The sequence below is a fragment of the Saprolegnia diclina genome (assembly GCF_000281045.1).
Source record: "Saprolegnia diclina VS20 unplaced genomic scaffold supercont1.15, whole genome shotgun sequence".
NCBI lineage: Eukaryota > Oomycota > Saprolegniomycetes > Saprolegniales > Saprolegniaceae > Saprolegnia > Saprolegnia diclina.
The window spans coordinates 129,279-142,815 of record NW_008246082.1 but is presented as its reverse complement, the minus strand read 5'-3'; the positions used below and the strand labels follow the sequence as shown (position 1 = coordinate 142,815).

General features: G+C 60.3%; 7 protein-coding genes across 7 annotated transcripts; 3 read left to right on the top strand and 4 right to left on the bottom strand.

The window, feature by feature from the left end:
* Positions 1–1,123: 1,123 nt before the first annotated feature.
* On the top strand, positions 1,124–3,006 carry SDRG_05629 (hypothetical protein; the record flags this gene model as incomplete). Its single annotated transcript, XM_008611355.1, has 5 exons — positions 1,124–1,425; positions 1,478–1,574; positions 1,624–2,547; positions 2,602–2,805; positions 2,852–3,006. Exons 1-5 carry the CDS (start codon positions 1,219–1,221, stop codon positions 3,004–3,006), a joined length of 1,587 nt encoding a protein of 528 aa, XP_008609577.1. The 5' UTR covers positions 1,124–1,218.
* Positions 3,007–3,200: 194 nt separating this feature from the next.
* On the top strand, positions 3,201–6,943 carry SDRG_05628 (hypothetical protein; the record flags this gene model as incomplete). Its single annotated transcript, XM_008611354.1, has 7 exons — positions 3,201–4,814; positions 4,859–5,050; positions 5,096–5,768; positions 5,824–5,937; positions 5,983–6,113; positions 6,171–6,352; positions 6,399–6,943. The coding sequence occupies 7 exons, from the start codon at positions 3,201–3,203 to the stop codon at positions 6,850–6,852; spliced, it is 3,360 nt and encodes a 1,119-aa protein (XP_008609576.1). The 3' UTR covers positions 6,853–6,943.
* On the bottom strand, positions 6,850–7,167 carry SDRG_05627 (hypothetical protein). Its single transcript, XM_008611353.1, has one exon. The coding sequence runs from the start codon at positions 7,144–7,146 to the stop codon at positions 6,952–6,954; it is 195 nt and encodes a 64-aa protein (XP_008609575.1). The 5' UTR covers positions 7,147–7,167; the 3' UTR covers positions 6,850–6,951.
* A 372-nt stretch (positions 7,168–7,539) lies between these two features.
* Positions 7,540–8,815, bottom strand: SDRG_05626 (hypothetical protein). The gene is made up of 7 exons (XM_008611352.1): positions 8,719–8,815; positions 8,476–8,640; positions 8,320–8,430; positions 8,118–8,274; positions 7,996–8,070; positions 7,775–7,950; positions 7,540–7,725 (listed from the first exon to the last, which is right to left on the bottom strand). The coding sequence occupies exons 1-7, from the start codon at positions 8,776–8,778 to the stop codon at positions 7,618–7,620; spliced, it is 852 nt and encodes a 283-aa protein (XP_008609574.1). The 5' UTR covers positions 8,779–8,815; the 3' UTR covers positions 7,540–7,617.
* Positions 8,816–9,365: 550 nt separating this feature from the next.
* On the bottom strand, positions 9,366–10,967 carry SDRG_05625 (hypothetical protein). Its single transcript, XM_008611351.1, has one exon. The coding sequence runs from the start codon at positions 10,929–10,931 to the stop codon at positions 9,426–9,428; it is 1,506 nt and encodes a 501-aa protein (XP_008609573.1). The 5' UTR covers positions 10,932–10,967; the 3' UTR covers positions 9,366–9,425.
* Positions 10,968–11,730: 763 nt separating this feature from the next.
* SDRG_05624 (hypothetical protein) lies at positions 11,731–12,168 on the top strand (the record flags this gene model as incomplete). The annotated part of the gene is made up of 2 exons (XM_008611350.1): positions 11,731–12,003; positions 12,061–12,168. 2 exons carry the CDS (start codon positions 11,731–11,733, stop codon positions 12,166–12,168), a joined length of 381 nt encoding a protein of 126 aa, XP_008609572.1.
* A 311-nt stretch (positions 12,169–12,479) lies between these two features.
* On the bottom strand, positions 12,480–13,267 carry SDRG_05623 (hypothetical protein; the record flags this gene model as incomplete). Its single annotated transcript, XM_008611349.1, has 3 exons — positions 12,480–13,082; positions 13,122–13,191; positions 13,242–13,267. 3 exons carry the CDS (start codon positions 13,265–13,267, stop codon positions 12,480–12,482), a joined length of 699 nt encoding a protein of 232 aa, XP_008609571.1.
* Between the last annotated feature and the right edge of the window lie 270 nt (positions 13,268–13,537).

Genomic DNA, 13,537 nt, shown 5'->3' with positions numbered 1-13,537 from the left:
TTGAGCTCCTGGTCCTCGGACGCCACGTACGTCTCGAACTCGGCCTCGGTCGCGGCGCAAAGGCGATACCCCGGGTTCCCAGGCACCTCAAGGACGGCCCGGAGAGTCGTCCAGTCCAGACGCTCGATCGCGCTGTTGATGCAAGCGACGGGGTCGCCATAGTGGAGAGCGCATGACGCTGTCTTCTGAGCGACGACGGCACGGCGGTCTCCCTTGGTACACGCGGGCCGGACGATGTGCACCATGTTGGTCAAAACTCGCGAGATGGATCCTTCCGGATAATGACACAGTTGGGTATCCGGAATCCAAGCAACAGGCAAGAGTGAAGTACGCCACGGAAATCAATAGTCGTCGTGCAATATAATTGGAGAGCTTGTAATTATACTGTCTTGTTGTATGGCTCGACGACGACTAGACGAGCTCTAGTACGAGTATCGAGTTATAATACGTTGTGGCGACCAATCCGAAGCGCAAGGATATCTCTCGGCCAATGCACAGCCAAAGATGCTTCGCGCCAACTCAGATGCGGCCTGTGATTGGACAAAAAGACGCGGTCGTTGATCTTTCCACTGCCCAGCGGTCGGACTTGCCTCGGCGAGCTTCCTTCTTTGGCTTCGTAATCGATACAATAGCTACCAACGCATTGTACCTGCCATTGCCCGACCAGGTCGGTCGTGCCCCGCCGAGTCCCATCGGTCGCTGCCGTCCACCGAGGCGCAGGCTGGTTCGATGGCTGTGACAAGTGGACAGTTTCTCGAAGACCGGATAAGCATTCGGATGACGAAAGACGCACCTCATTTAAAAACGCACCTTGCTACTTCCCCGCGCCTTGAACAACGACCTTTTTTCCGTACCGAGAGCGCATCGCACGAGAGTCCGCAGCGACTCGTTCGTGCCTGTGGTGGTCTATATACATCAACGCATCGTCGCTTGTCTGCGGCGCCAGAGACCCTTGCGCTTCTTCTTGATTCGAAAAGCGCACCTACAAACGGGTGCGTCTTGGCGCAAAGATCTCTGCCTGCATTCCCGTGCACTCTCATCGGCCACTCTAAAGTATACAAAAACCAAATGAGAGTGCTCGCGTTCGGAGAGAGTGCCGGTACATACAAACAGCAAGTGGTGTGGGACCGCTCTCCGTCTGGGAGGAGGCAGCCGAAAAGACTTGGTGGTTCGGACGCGTGAAAACTTCTTCACAGTCGAGAAATCTCAGTCAGCGCCATGCAACGCCCCACGGGAGACCGCCATAAGAACTACAAGAAGGGTATCGACACGGATGAGACCCGTCGCCGCCGGGAAGAGACCACGGTCATGATCCGCAAGACGAAGAAGGATGAGCAGGTCAACCAGCGCCGCCGCATGGTCATGGGCGCGACGACGGCCGACGAGACGGCCATGACCGGCGGGACCCCGGGTGCCCAGGCCTACGTACGAGACATTCTCTGAACGAAGCGAGGCGCTCATGCACTCCTCTTTGTAGCTCCAGCAGCTGCCCGAGATGGTCGAGCAGGTGCATTCGTCGGACGTCGAGGTGCAGCTCGCGGCCGTCACCAAGTTCCGCAAGCTCCTCTCGATTGGTACGACAGCATCCATATCTGCAGGTCGATATTGATGCACATGGAGTAGAAAACAACCCGCCGATCCAGGAGGTCATCAACATGAACGTTGTCCCGCTCTTTACGTCCTTCTTGAGCTACGAGCAGTACCCGAAGCTCCAGTTTGAGGCGGCGTGGGCGCTCACAAACATTGCGTCGGGCACGTCGGAGCACACGCGCATTGTGATTGAGAACGGCGCGGTCGAGCGCTTTGTCCGCCTCCTCATGTCGCCCAACGACGAAGTGCGCGAGCAGGCCGTCTGGGCGCTTGGCAACATCTCGGGCGACTCGCCGACGTGCCGCGACCTTGTCTTGCAGTCGGGCGCGCTCATGCCGCTCATCCAGCAGCTCACGGAGAACGCCAAGCAGAGCATGCTCCGCAACGCGACATGGACGTTGAGCAACTTTTGCCGCGGCAAGCCGCAGCCCCACTTTGAATTTGTCAAGCCCGCGCTCCCGAGCCTCGCGCAGCTCATCTACTCGCAAGACGAAGACGTGCTCACGGACGCGTGCTGGGCGCTCTCGTACCTCTCGGACGGCGAGAACCACAAGATCCAAGCGGTCCTTGAAGCCAACGTCGTCCCGCGCCTCATTGAGCTCCTTTTGCACCCCAACACGTCGGTGCAGACGCCGGCGCTCCGTACGATCGGCAACATTGTCACGGGCGACGACATGCAGACGGACCTCGTCATCCGCTCGGGCGCGCTCGTGCGCCTCCTTCCGCTCCTGAACTCGGCCAAGAAGGGCATCCGCAAGGAAGCGTGCTGGACCATCAGTAACATTACGGCCGGCAGCAAGGATCAGATCCAGGCCATCATTGACTCGCAGGTCGTCCCGCCGCTCATGAACTTGCTCGCAAACGGCGAGTTTGAGGTGCGCAAGGAAGCCGCGTGGGCCGTCTCGAACGCGACGTCGGGCGGCACCCCCGACCAGCTCGTCTACCTCGTCCAGCAAGGTACGCCCTTCATGCCGTGGATGCGTGACGTCAATGCGACTGTGGCATGAATAGGCTGCATCCCGCCGCTTGTGGCGCTGCTTGATGTGACCGACAGCAAGATCATTTGCGTCTGCTTGGACGCGCTCGAGAACATTCTGCGCGTCGGCCACCAGCACGCCGAGCTCAACGGCGAAGTGGAGAACCCGATGGCGCTCGCAATCGAAGAGCAGGACGGCGTCACCAAGATCCAAAACCTGCAGTACCACCACGAGAATGGTAGATCTTAGTGCGTCCATGGTGCGCGTCTGATGTCTCCCTGTAGACATTTACGAGAAGGCGCTCTCGATCATCGAGACGTACTTTGGCGGTGTCGACGAAGAGGAGGACGTTGAGACTGCTCCTGCAGCCAACGCCCACCAATTCACGTTTGGCTCGGGCGGCTCGGGCACCGTCTTCAACTTTCAGCAGCAGCAGTAAGGTGCGCTGGCTGCTTCTGCGCCAGCGACCGACCGAGGATGTGTGTGTGTCTTCTGCCCGTGGCGCTCGCTGCCCTAACCTCCATAAACCAGATATCTATACCATAAACCCATTGTCGTCTTGCGTCCGAGCTGTTGACATTGCTGGCAACCGCTACGCCGCCTGGCTACGCGTAACCGCCATTGCTACAAGATATGCACGCGTGGGCAGGCAAACCGGCCAAGCCGCTCGAGCTGTCGCTGCCAGCGCTAACGCAGCCCGTACTGGGGCACCGGCATGGGTCGCCCTTGAAGCTCGACCCTGTCGTGCCCACGACCCCGAGTCCGGCGCGCATGGTGGCCAAAGCCCCGCCCAAGCCAGCGACGCTGCTGCCCGGGCTCGGGCGCAACCGGCGCGTCCTTGTCCGCCCGCTCTTCGAAGACCGCAAGGAGCTCCATGCTGAATTGGCGCGGGAGCTTCTAAAGACGCGCGAGCTCGAGCCGCCGCCGTCGTCGCCGGTCGTTGACGACTCGCTGTGGCAGCGCAGCCAAGACATTTTTTGGGACCGCGTGCTGCATACCCCGGTCGCTCCCCGACGAGAGAACAACGAGTTGCCCCGTCCTGCGCTACCCGAGACGAACGCGCCGATCATGGAGCCGCGGAAGCTCTCGACGTCCGAGTCGTGCCGCCCACCGAGCCCGGTGCGACCGCCAACCGCTACGCCCAAGCCCGAGGCGCCGCGTGTTGCCAGCCTCGTGCCGTCGCCGACACCGCGCCTTCTCAACTGGAGCGTCGACACGAGCTACATGGTCTTTATGGTCCAAGAAGCGACGCTCTCATCATCGCCCAAGCGGCAAAACCTCGCCTTGTCCGAGGCCGCGCCGCCACTGCGCCGGCCTTTCCAGAAGACCCTCTTGGAGGCGACGATGACGCTGCCCGTTCTGGAGAATGCTGTCAACCATGGAACGCGCGAGGCGCTGGTGCGCATCTCGCTCCTCTCGACGGGCGCGGCGCTCGTTTCAGCCGGTAACGCGAGCTTGACGCTGCTGCCCCCGCCAGCCTTTGAGCCCCACGCGCCGTTCTCACCCCCTTGGACGCAAGCTGTCGTGACGCACTTGGCGTTTGCAGATCCCGAGACACTAGTGCTGGTCGATGAGTCGCCACTGGAGCCGCTTCTCGCCCATGCCCTCGCCACGTCATCGGCCGACGCCCCGAGTCATGTTGTCGAAACGTTGCTGCTGGAGAAACACCAGTCGATCCAGCTTTGCGTAGCGCCCGAGCACTCGACCGCGTCTTGGAGCGTCTTTTTGGACCACACGGATCTGCAGCGGATTTTCCTACACAGTCGGCAGCTGCACATTTCAATGGACGAAGCCAAATTGCTGCTTGACGACGTCGTGTGGCTGCGCTCGCTCGTGACGGACATGCCTTTCGTGCACTTGCTCGTGCAGCAGGCCGCGCTCGAGGCTGCAATGCGCTCGACACCGTCGTCTGTCGAGAGCACGACCCTTGGTATCGAACCGCTTCGGCCAAATACTGTCGAGTCGAGTAGTCCTCAGCACGACCGGCGCGTTCATGTCGACATCGAGCCGCTTTCGCCCCAGGTGCAGATCGTCCGCGCGCTCTCGCAGCACTTGGCCGACGTCGCGCTCCAGAACACAACGTTGTGGCTCCAAAAGCAAGAGGCGGCGTTCCTGTACGCCAACAGCTACATCAAGCCGGCCGTGCCGCCGCGGACGCGGGCGAGCGCGCGGGCGTCCATCGTGCCCCAGGCGCTTGACGCCAAAGTCGAGACGCTCTTGGCGTCGTACCAGCAAACCGAGATCGAGGTACGACGTCAAGGACCTCTTATAGCTCCGACAATTATGAGTAGCGACTCGCGATTCTCTTGTGGATTGACGATCTCGTGCTGCACTTTCTACACTACGAATGCCGCGTCGAATTGCACTTTGCCAAAGTGTCGGGCGGCTACAACGACTACCTCGCGACGCGGATCCAGTCGGTGTTTCGCATGGCGCGGCAGCGAAAACAGTATACGATGCACCAGCGCGTGCGGCACTCGGCGGTGCGACGCTGTCCGATACGGCTAGAATGCCATGCCTGTCATTAGGCCAAGCTCATTCAGACGCTGCAGCGCGGTGTGACGGCGAGGAAGCGCTACATTGAGCGCAAGCTCGAGCGCGAACGGTACTTTTACTTTGGCTTTCGCCATTACGTGCACGTGGACGACCCGGTTGCGACGTGGGAGGCGCAAGCGGCGCTGCGCGAGCACCGCCGCGTCGCCTTCCTCCTCACGCTCTTGCGCGACGAAATGGCCGATGTGCAAAGCGTGCTCAACCAGTACGGTGTCGTCGTCGGGTGCCCTATCGACATGGGCGACCGCGTCGTTGCGCGGCTGCGTGACGGAGTCCCCTCCCTACCTCATGTGCAAACTGCGATCGTCGCCGAGCTGCGCGCTCTCGGAGACGACACGTACGGCCACCCGAGAACGCGCACCTCGGCCACGCCCCGCCACGTCCTCAAGAGCTTCCCGTCGCTGCACAAGTCGAATCGCGTTCAGCTTGCGCGCGAGAAGGAGGCGCGGCGTGTCGCTGGGATGCAGGCCGCGCACATCCTCGCGCACGAGTTTCGAGACATGCGGCGACACGAGCCGCTCGAGACACAGCGCGCCGCGTGGGCCGCCGACTTGAACGCCCGGTACGTAGACGAGACGCGCACCGCCCAGCTCGACGTGACTGAGCTCGTCGCGGTGGGAATGGCTCACCTCCAGGACGCGGTGAAGGGTACACTGCCATTGTTCTTGTGCAATCGAGAGCACGTGGTGTGACAGCTCTCTAGTTTGGGGCCTCGACCCGAACCCGATCTTTGACATCTGCAACGTGTGCCTCGTCCACCGCTTTGGCCAGGCGGCGCTTCAGGCCCTCGAAGTCGAGTTCAACGAGTTTGCACTTGGTACTTGCCGTCCGTAATTGAAGGAATTGGGACGCCATGCTGTAGGTATGAACGCGGCGGCGCTCCACGACGAAGTCCACAGCCTCCGCGATGAGATCGAGGAGGAGCTTCCGGGCTTTGAGAAGCTGCTGCTTTTGCGCTGCCTCAATCATGGCGCGGGCCTCCTCATCACACCGGTATGTGCATTGCCTATTGCTGTGTCGATGCAACGGCAGACTCACATGCGCGAGCAGGCCAGTGATATCCTACATGTGCTGCTCCACGGGCCGCAGACGACCGCCGAGAACATTCGCGTGGCATTGCCGACGGTGCTGCCGGTCGCGACCTTTCTCGAAAAGCTCCAGCTCGGCCAGCGCCTCTTGGCCGAGTACGCGGACGAGAGCTATGGCCACGGCCTCTGCCTGATCCTCGCAAGGTACGAGGCGAGGCCTGAATGGGTTCAAGATGGATGTACGTGCTAGCTGCTTGGACGCCGCGGGTACGGCGACGCTGGAAGCCGGTCAGTTTCTCGACCGCTTTGCCAAGCCCGCGCTGGTCGACGAGCGCGACGAGGACGTGCGTCGCGCGAGCTCGCCGCTGGCCCACGCACTGGACCTCCTCACGGGCACGCACCTCTACCGCCTGCTGGAGTTTTGCGCCAAGGTGGCGCCCATGAACGAGCGGCTCCGTGAGATCGTGCGATGGCACCTCGTGCCGTACGTCCACGACGTCCACCCGACGCGGGGCATGGCGCTCGAGTCCCACCGCATGTGCATGGTGGTGCTGCTGCTACAGGATGCTGCCGCACGCCGGCAAGTGCTCAGCAGCCACTTTGCCAAATCGACGTTGGAGGCCTGCGATGCGTTTTGGGCCATGTACGCGGCGACATTTGGCGCGTCGGTTGCCGCCGCTGGCCGGGCGTCCATGGCCAAGTAGAGGCAAAGATCGTGGATTCCACATATATGTATGTTTGTACCTCGTTAGCGCTCTACGATGGCCAACGATGCCAATCCATTGTCGTCTACGCGCCCCACCTTATTGCTGCTTGGGCTTGAACGATTCGGGGATGATCGGGCCGTCGTACTGGTCCGTGGGGTAGCCGAGGCTGCGGCGCAGGGGCACGACGATAAGGGGCATCGAGAGGCCGAGCGTGCCAAGGGCGAACGACGCGACGACCACGGGCTCGCGATCCATGTAGTAGCGGAAGAATCGGCCGGCGGCGCTGATCATGCTTCCTCTTCGAACCGCTGGTTTTTGGAAAATGACTGGCGATTACTATCCGGATGGTCGCCAATATTAATCGGGTTGCCTACCAGAACCAAGGTACTTTAAAAACCGCCGGCTTATTCTTATTATCCGGTAAATTCGGCATGCATTGTTCGATTCGGCACAAGCAGCACGAGAAGGTCGACCGCAAGACCCAGAGCTCGCGAGCTGCGACCTCGGGCAGCTCCGCCTCGAGTTGCTGCCGTGGGCCATGGCACCGAGCTTGCTTGCACAGCTACGACAGACTGGCTGCTTATGGCAACGCAGCTCTGTACGAATATGCCAAGGCTGGACTACATACTCATGTACCGGCGTGCGAGGTCATGCTCCAGCACCATGTCACTGGACGATCAGACGTGCATGGAACGGGACACGATGGAATAGAGAGGTTACTACAAGCTAAATACGAAGGGTGAGAAGATGGCGCTGCTGTCATCAGTTGGCGTCGGGTACGGAGCGTTGGACCACGTTGAGCATGAGGTTCATGACTACGCCAATGACGATCCCGACCTTTTGGCGACGCGGAATCGTGCGCTCCCAAAGCTAGACGACGCATGCATAATGCTACGATATATCGGAAGAAGGCACGTACGAGAAAGAGCATGAAGAAGCCGAGGATGAGGCCCATCGCAATGCCCCAGATCATGTCAACCTGGGTCCCTTCGTTGTCGCCACCCATGAGCGCGAGCTCCGGCATGTCGATGCGGTGCTGCGTATCAAAGTTGGCGCGCAGGGGCAAGCTACCCGGTCGCGGGCGAACGTTCAGCGCTACGATTCACATGAGCAAGGAGCCATATTGAAGCGAGTAGGTACCAAACTCGGACTGCGGACCCTGGGATGCCATCCACTCCTCCTCGACGCGGTAGATGCGATCTTCGGCCGTCTCTCCTACATGAAAGCGTGTGGGCTAGTGTGGCGCGAGGACTGCGACCTACCTTCGCGGGGCTCGGACTGGTTGATCGTGGCCGACACCTGCGGGTAAAAGTGCAGGCGGAGCGCTTGCACTTCTTCGCGGCTCAATCGGTCGCGCAAGCTGTCAAAGCCGCGGCGGTTCTGCGAGACGGACGCGTCGTCTTCCTCTTGCTCTTGCATCTACCTTGTCGTCAGCGCCATCGTCCATGGCAAATGGTGCGCAACCTGCTGGACGACGCATTTCGGCGGCGCCGCACTCATGGCACAATGGATAAAGTCGTTTGTCTTAACGTGGCAGGCAAGAAGCGTCGCTGCGTCGTCCGAGAGCATCTTCCCCTACATGCCACGCGTCCATGCGAGGTCGTCACAATATGGACAAACCTGGTGAATGAGGCGCAGGAACTTGCCCTCGGCGTTGGCCTTCTCCTTGATGGCGCTCTTAAAGGCGCCGACGGTCGTCGAAGCCGGGAGCTCAATCGTCAGCGGCTTCTCCGAGAGCGTCTTGACGCGCAGCGTCAGCATCGCGTCGGGCGTCGCTTCGACGATCTACATGCCATCACCGTCTTCCATTAGTCTCCATCGCATGAGCTCATGAGCGAGAGGAAGCGCGCATGCTGCCCGTACCAGAGGCTGCGTCTCGAGGTCGATCTCGTCGCCGTAAGCGATCGCGCTGGCTTGCATCATGCTCGCCCGTTTGTTCTATTGCACCAACGTTGGCCGGGTAGGTGCGATGGTATTCAAATACCACGATTTTATTCAAACTTGATATTTCTATAGAAATGGTCGATTTTAATTCAGGCTTGCCGTCACGCTACCAAGCAAGCCAGTACGCAACCGATCTTCAAGGTACATTCAATTCAAAAGCACGTGATTGCATATGAAACCCAAGTCAGATTAAAATCCTGGAATAAAATCACAATCGTCGACGATCTGGATCCCATTCCACGCAGCCACGCAGGTGGCACGGCCAGCGCGACGCCGCCGTCGATGGCCGCGCGGACGTGACCTGCGCCTTACGCCAAGGCATGGGTGCATATGCTCTCGATTTGTAGGCGTAGGCGACTTGTTCGATTCTTGCTGCAAAGGTCAAGGTTGGCTCGTCTGCCGCCACTCGTCATTGACCATCCGCTCGCTCCCACCACACGCACGATGATGGCCTTGCCAGCGAACCGATAGGTACGGGCTGGCTGCACTGGGTTATGTGCGGGAGGCCCTCGAGACAGAGGCCAGAGCCAGCACAGATCTGCTAGTGGCAAGAACCACGTCAACCACCGGGAACTCCCATTGCATTCGACAGCCTGTACATTTAGCTCGTGTATCTTACAGTGCGCTTAGTCGAGATGCATGGGCTGCATCTCGAGAGTATGATTGTGAAAGGCGGCGACCACGTCGCGGAGCGATGCGCCATCGAGACCATGATGCACAAGGAGGCGGCGTTGGTGCATGTCGAGGAGGATCGCATGTGGCTGATCACAAGCATCGTCATCCAGATTGGCCATGTCGTGGACCTTGGCGCGAAGCCAATCGTCCGTGGTCGAGCTCACAAAGTAGAGCATGCTTGGGCCGTCCGTGTCGTGACTGCAGCCGTGGTCGCTGCACGCCGCATGATGCGGACGCGCTTCCGCGGCGAGGACCGACATCTCGGCCTTGTGTGCTGCCAGCGCGTCGGCCTCGAGCTTATCGCAAAACGTCACGAGCGTCGGCTTGCTGTTGAGCCCGTACCCGTTGGCGGACGGTCCGAAGCGGAGGTCCACGACGCTGTGGGCTGGCCACGGAAACGAGCTTCCGCTCGCAATGGCCCCGATCGCGTCCTTGTTGATGAGCGCGCGGTCGGGTCCAGGTCCGAGCACAAGCGCCGCTGGGAGACTCTCAACGTTGAACGCGTCCGCGAGCTCGGTCAACGCTGACGCCGCCACGTCATACGGCAGTGCCCGCCACGGCATGGACGCCACCATCGCATCGTACTCTTCCCTGGTGTCGTCTGCCGAGACGTAGAGGACGTCGACGAGGCGGTTGGCAGCGCATGTCGCTGCGAGGTGCGTCGTAAAGTCGTCGGTCGGTGCTTTGGCCGTGGCCGCGGCGAAGTAGAGCACGAGCGTCTTGTGCAGCATCGATTCGAGCTCCAGCGCTTCCGTGTGACCATCTTGGTCGACGACATCGGTGCCAAGCATTTCTTCGAGGGTCTTGGGCGCGTACGGGAAGCTGAGCCCTTGCGGGTCGACCCACACCTTGTCTTGCACATTGGCGTTGATCGTCGCACCAGTGGGGTCGAGAACAATGAGTGTCGGCGTGCCGTGGACGTGGTAGCGCTGGGCGAGCGCCGCCTTCCGCGCTGTGTCGAGAAAGGGCAAAGCGAGCCACGGCATCGCGTCGAACGCGTCATGCGCTGTCGCGTCGTCGCTGTCACCGCTCACGTAGACAATCTCAAGCGCGAGCTGCGATTGGAGCCGCGTGTAGTAGTCGGCCAAATACGGCGTGAAGGCGCGACACGACTCGCACGCGAGCGCGCCTAAGTAGAGCAGGACCGTCTTGCCATGCAGAGCACTCGCCGTCGCGACCGTCTCTTTCGTGCGCGGCACTGGCTTGCTGGGAATCGGCGCCTCGGTGAACGTGCGCTCGGGCGTCGACGCGGCGGCGTGGCAGGCGCGGCAGACGTCGTAGTTGGCGTCTTGGTCGCAGGCGTAGCGCGCGCCGATGATCTGTGAGCCGCACATGTCGCACACGTGGCGCCACTCGTACGTCGCTTCGTACGCCACTTGGTCAACGACAACGTCGGTGCGCGGCGCGCCGTTGCGCACGAGCGTGGGGCCGACAAGGTCGACGAGCGTGGCGGCCATCGTGGTCCGAGATGAATGGCACTGTTGTGCGCAGCGATTGGCCGCCGCAGTGTAAGGGCTTTGGATTGGTAGATAAAATTGTATTTTTAGCGAATCCTACGTGTATATTGGAAAAGATCGTTGCGGATTGGTTGAAAGTAGAGATTTTGGCGCGCGACCTGACACCCAACTGCCCCATGGCGATCGTTGACGGAGCTCACCCTGGAGCTCACCGGTTCACTGCACGACGAGCCAATATTTGCGTATTGTTACAGAAGGTAGGTGGAAGGTCCAGCCTTATGCAGCATTCTCGATGGACGATCCCCACTTTGTATGTCCTTCAATGTTCTGCCGAGCTTGGTGACCTGTCGAAAAATGGCATGAGCATCAACGTCACAACTCGATTCATCTGACCATGTATATTCGCTGCTCGACGACTACCGAAGCGACCAGTGGCGATGCACCCACCGTCTCGACAACGGACCTTGTCATTGCCTACGGCACACAACTCGTGTAGCGCTGGACAAGGCCGAAAATGCCCACCAAACCGCACAGCAGAAGTCGGCGCAGCGGCTGCTGTAGACTCGGAGGCCACCCGCCAAGAGCTCAAGCTTGAGCGTGACACTGCGCAGCACCTGTTCCAAGTGCTGTACCTAGAGGCCTTGCACAAGGCTGCAGCTCAAGACATCGAGCTGGCCAAGCTACGCCTCCACGAGGAGGACTATATGACGCTGGCAGCGCGCGTCGCGAGCCTCGAAGCGGAGCTAGTGTCGGCGCTTAAGTTGGAGCTTCTAAGCTTCAACTTGACAAGGCGCTTGCGATGGCCAACACGAGCTTGGTGTTCCAAGCTTTGGGCGCTTTGGTCTTCTTGTGCGCGACCTTGAGCGCCTTCTGCTTCTGCTTGAGCTTTGCTAGCAAGAACAAGCTTGCCAGCGCCAAGCCCGTGCGCCGCAAGGATGTCAAATGTATCATTATTTCAGCTTGCAAGTGGTTCAAAGGCATCGAGGGCGAGAAGAAGAAGGACGAGGCAGCCACGTCGGCGAAGAGCGGATCGCCGCGGCCGGAGCTCAACCGCGTTGAGAGCAAGGCCCGGGTGACTATGAGCAGCTTGCCGACACAGAAGTGATTCAGTTTTGACTTGCCCCCGAAGGCGCCGCTGCCAATGGGCTGGGAAGCCGAGGTCTCACGCAACAACGGCAAGATGTACTACGTCAACAAGTCGCTCCAGCTCAAGCAGTGGCATCGCCCGACGATTTAGACGCTCAAACGCATGAAGCAGAAGAAGGCGCAGGAGACGACGGCGGCGGCAGCCCGTGGCGTCCTTTGCTTCGATAACAATAGAGTAGAGGAAGAATGAATAAAGAACGTCGTGTGAAGGTATTATAATGAGTCTGTTGTGAATGCAAGAGATTTTCGGGTTATATGCTTTTGCATTTCTTTCGATGTATCAAGTTGATACAATGCAGACGCCCTCATTGTGTTGTGCGATGCAAACCCACACACGACAGCACCATTGCAATCAGCTCGCGAAGTAAGGACTCTGCTAGCTCTTGCTTAAAGTCGGGGTTCTTAGTTGTCGCGCTTCCGCTTGCCACGCCCGTCTCGCTTGAAGCCGCCAAGCTCGAGGTACTCGCGCAGCCACGCTAGGATCGTAGAAGGCTTGTCCGTCAAACTGAGGTCGTGAACGATCGCAGCTGCCATCTCCTGGCGCGTCGTCGACGCCTCGCGCGTGGTTGGCGAGCTCGTTGGTGCGTTTCGCACGGCCGTGAGGTAGGCTTCGTTGAAGGCAATGTCGAGCTTGGCCTCGTCGACGATCTTGCCAAGCATCAAGAGCACGCAGAGGGTTTGGTTGCGCAGCCGCACCACCTGCTCGGCAGAGTACGCGGTCGGAAGCCCTGGGCGTGGTGACGGGTGTTCGATTGCGTCGCCGCCGGTTGGTTGGAGACACAGACCGTCGTACCAGTTGACAGCATGATGCGCCGACAACGTCGCGATCTTCGCCTCGTACTGCGCGACGTCACGCTGGAGGCTTGTGATCTGTCGCTCTTTTGTGGTCACTCGCGCGACCAAGTTGCGGTCGCGCTTGGTACCGCCGTACTTGCCGTCCAGCTGGACCTTGGCGCTCGTCGATACATCGCTGGGTGTAGCAATGCCTCGGAGAAGTGGCTCGGTCTGCCACGCATGGAACGACAACTTTGGCAGTTGAAGTACCTTGCGCCAATGCTTGTACACGCGACGGTTCCCGCTGCGCTTTGCTATACGGCTGCTCGGGACGCCCGCGCTACGTTCGGCGAGCAGCGCCTCGGCCTCCGCTCGCGTCGCGCAGCGGACACTGCGCTCACAGCTGCCGTCGGCATGACGAATATTGCAGCGGTACTGGTCCTTGCGCGAACGGTCGCGCGTGATCACGCTGGATTGAATGCCTGGCTCATCGCCCTCGTCGCGGTCAGCTGCAACACCGACTGCACCATTGTCGGGCGCCAAACTAATGGCGACGCTGGGCGGCGGGACGGCGATGGCCGGCGGCTCCGGTGTACGTGATGCAGCGTCTTGGTGTTCGTCGATGGGTCCTCGCGCCGCCACACTGTTGACGTCGATGGCATGCCGATCTTCGCCGGTCGGGCCGA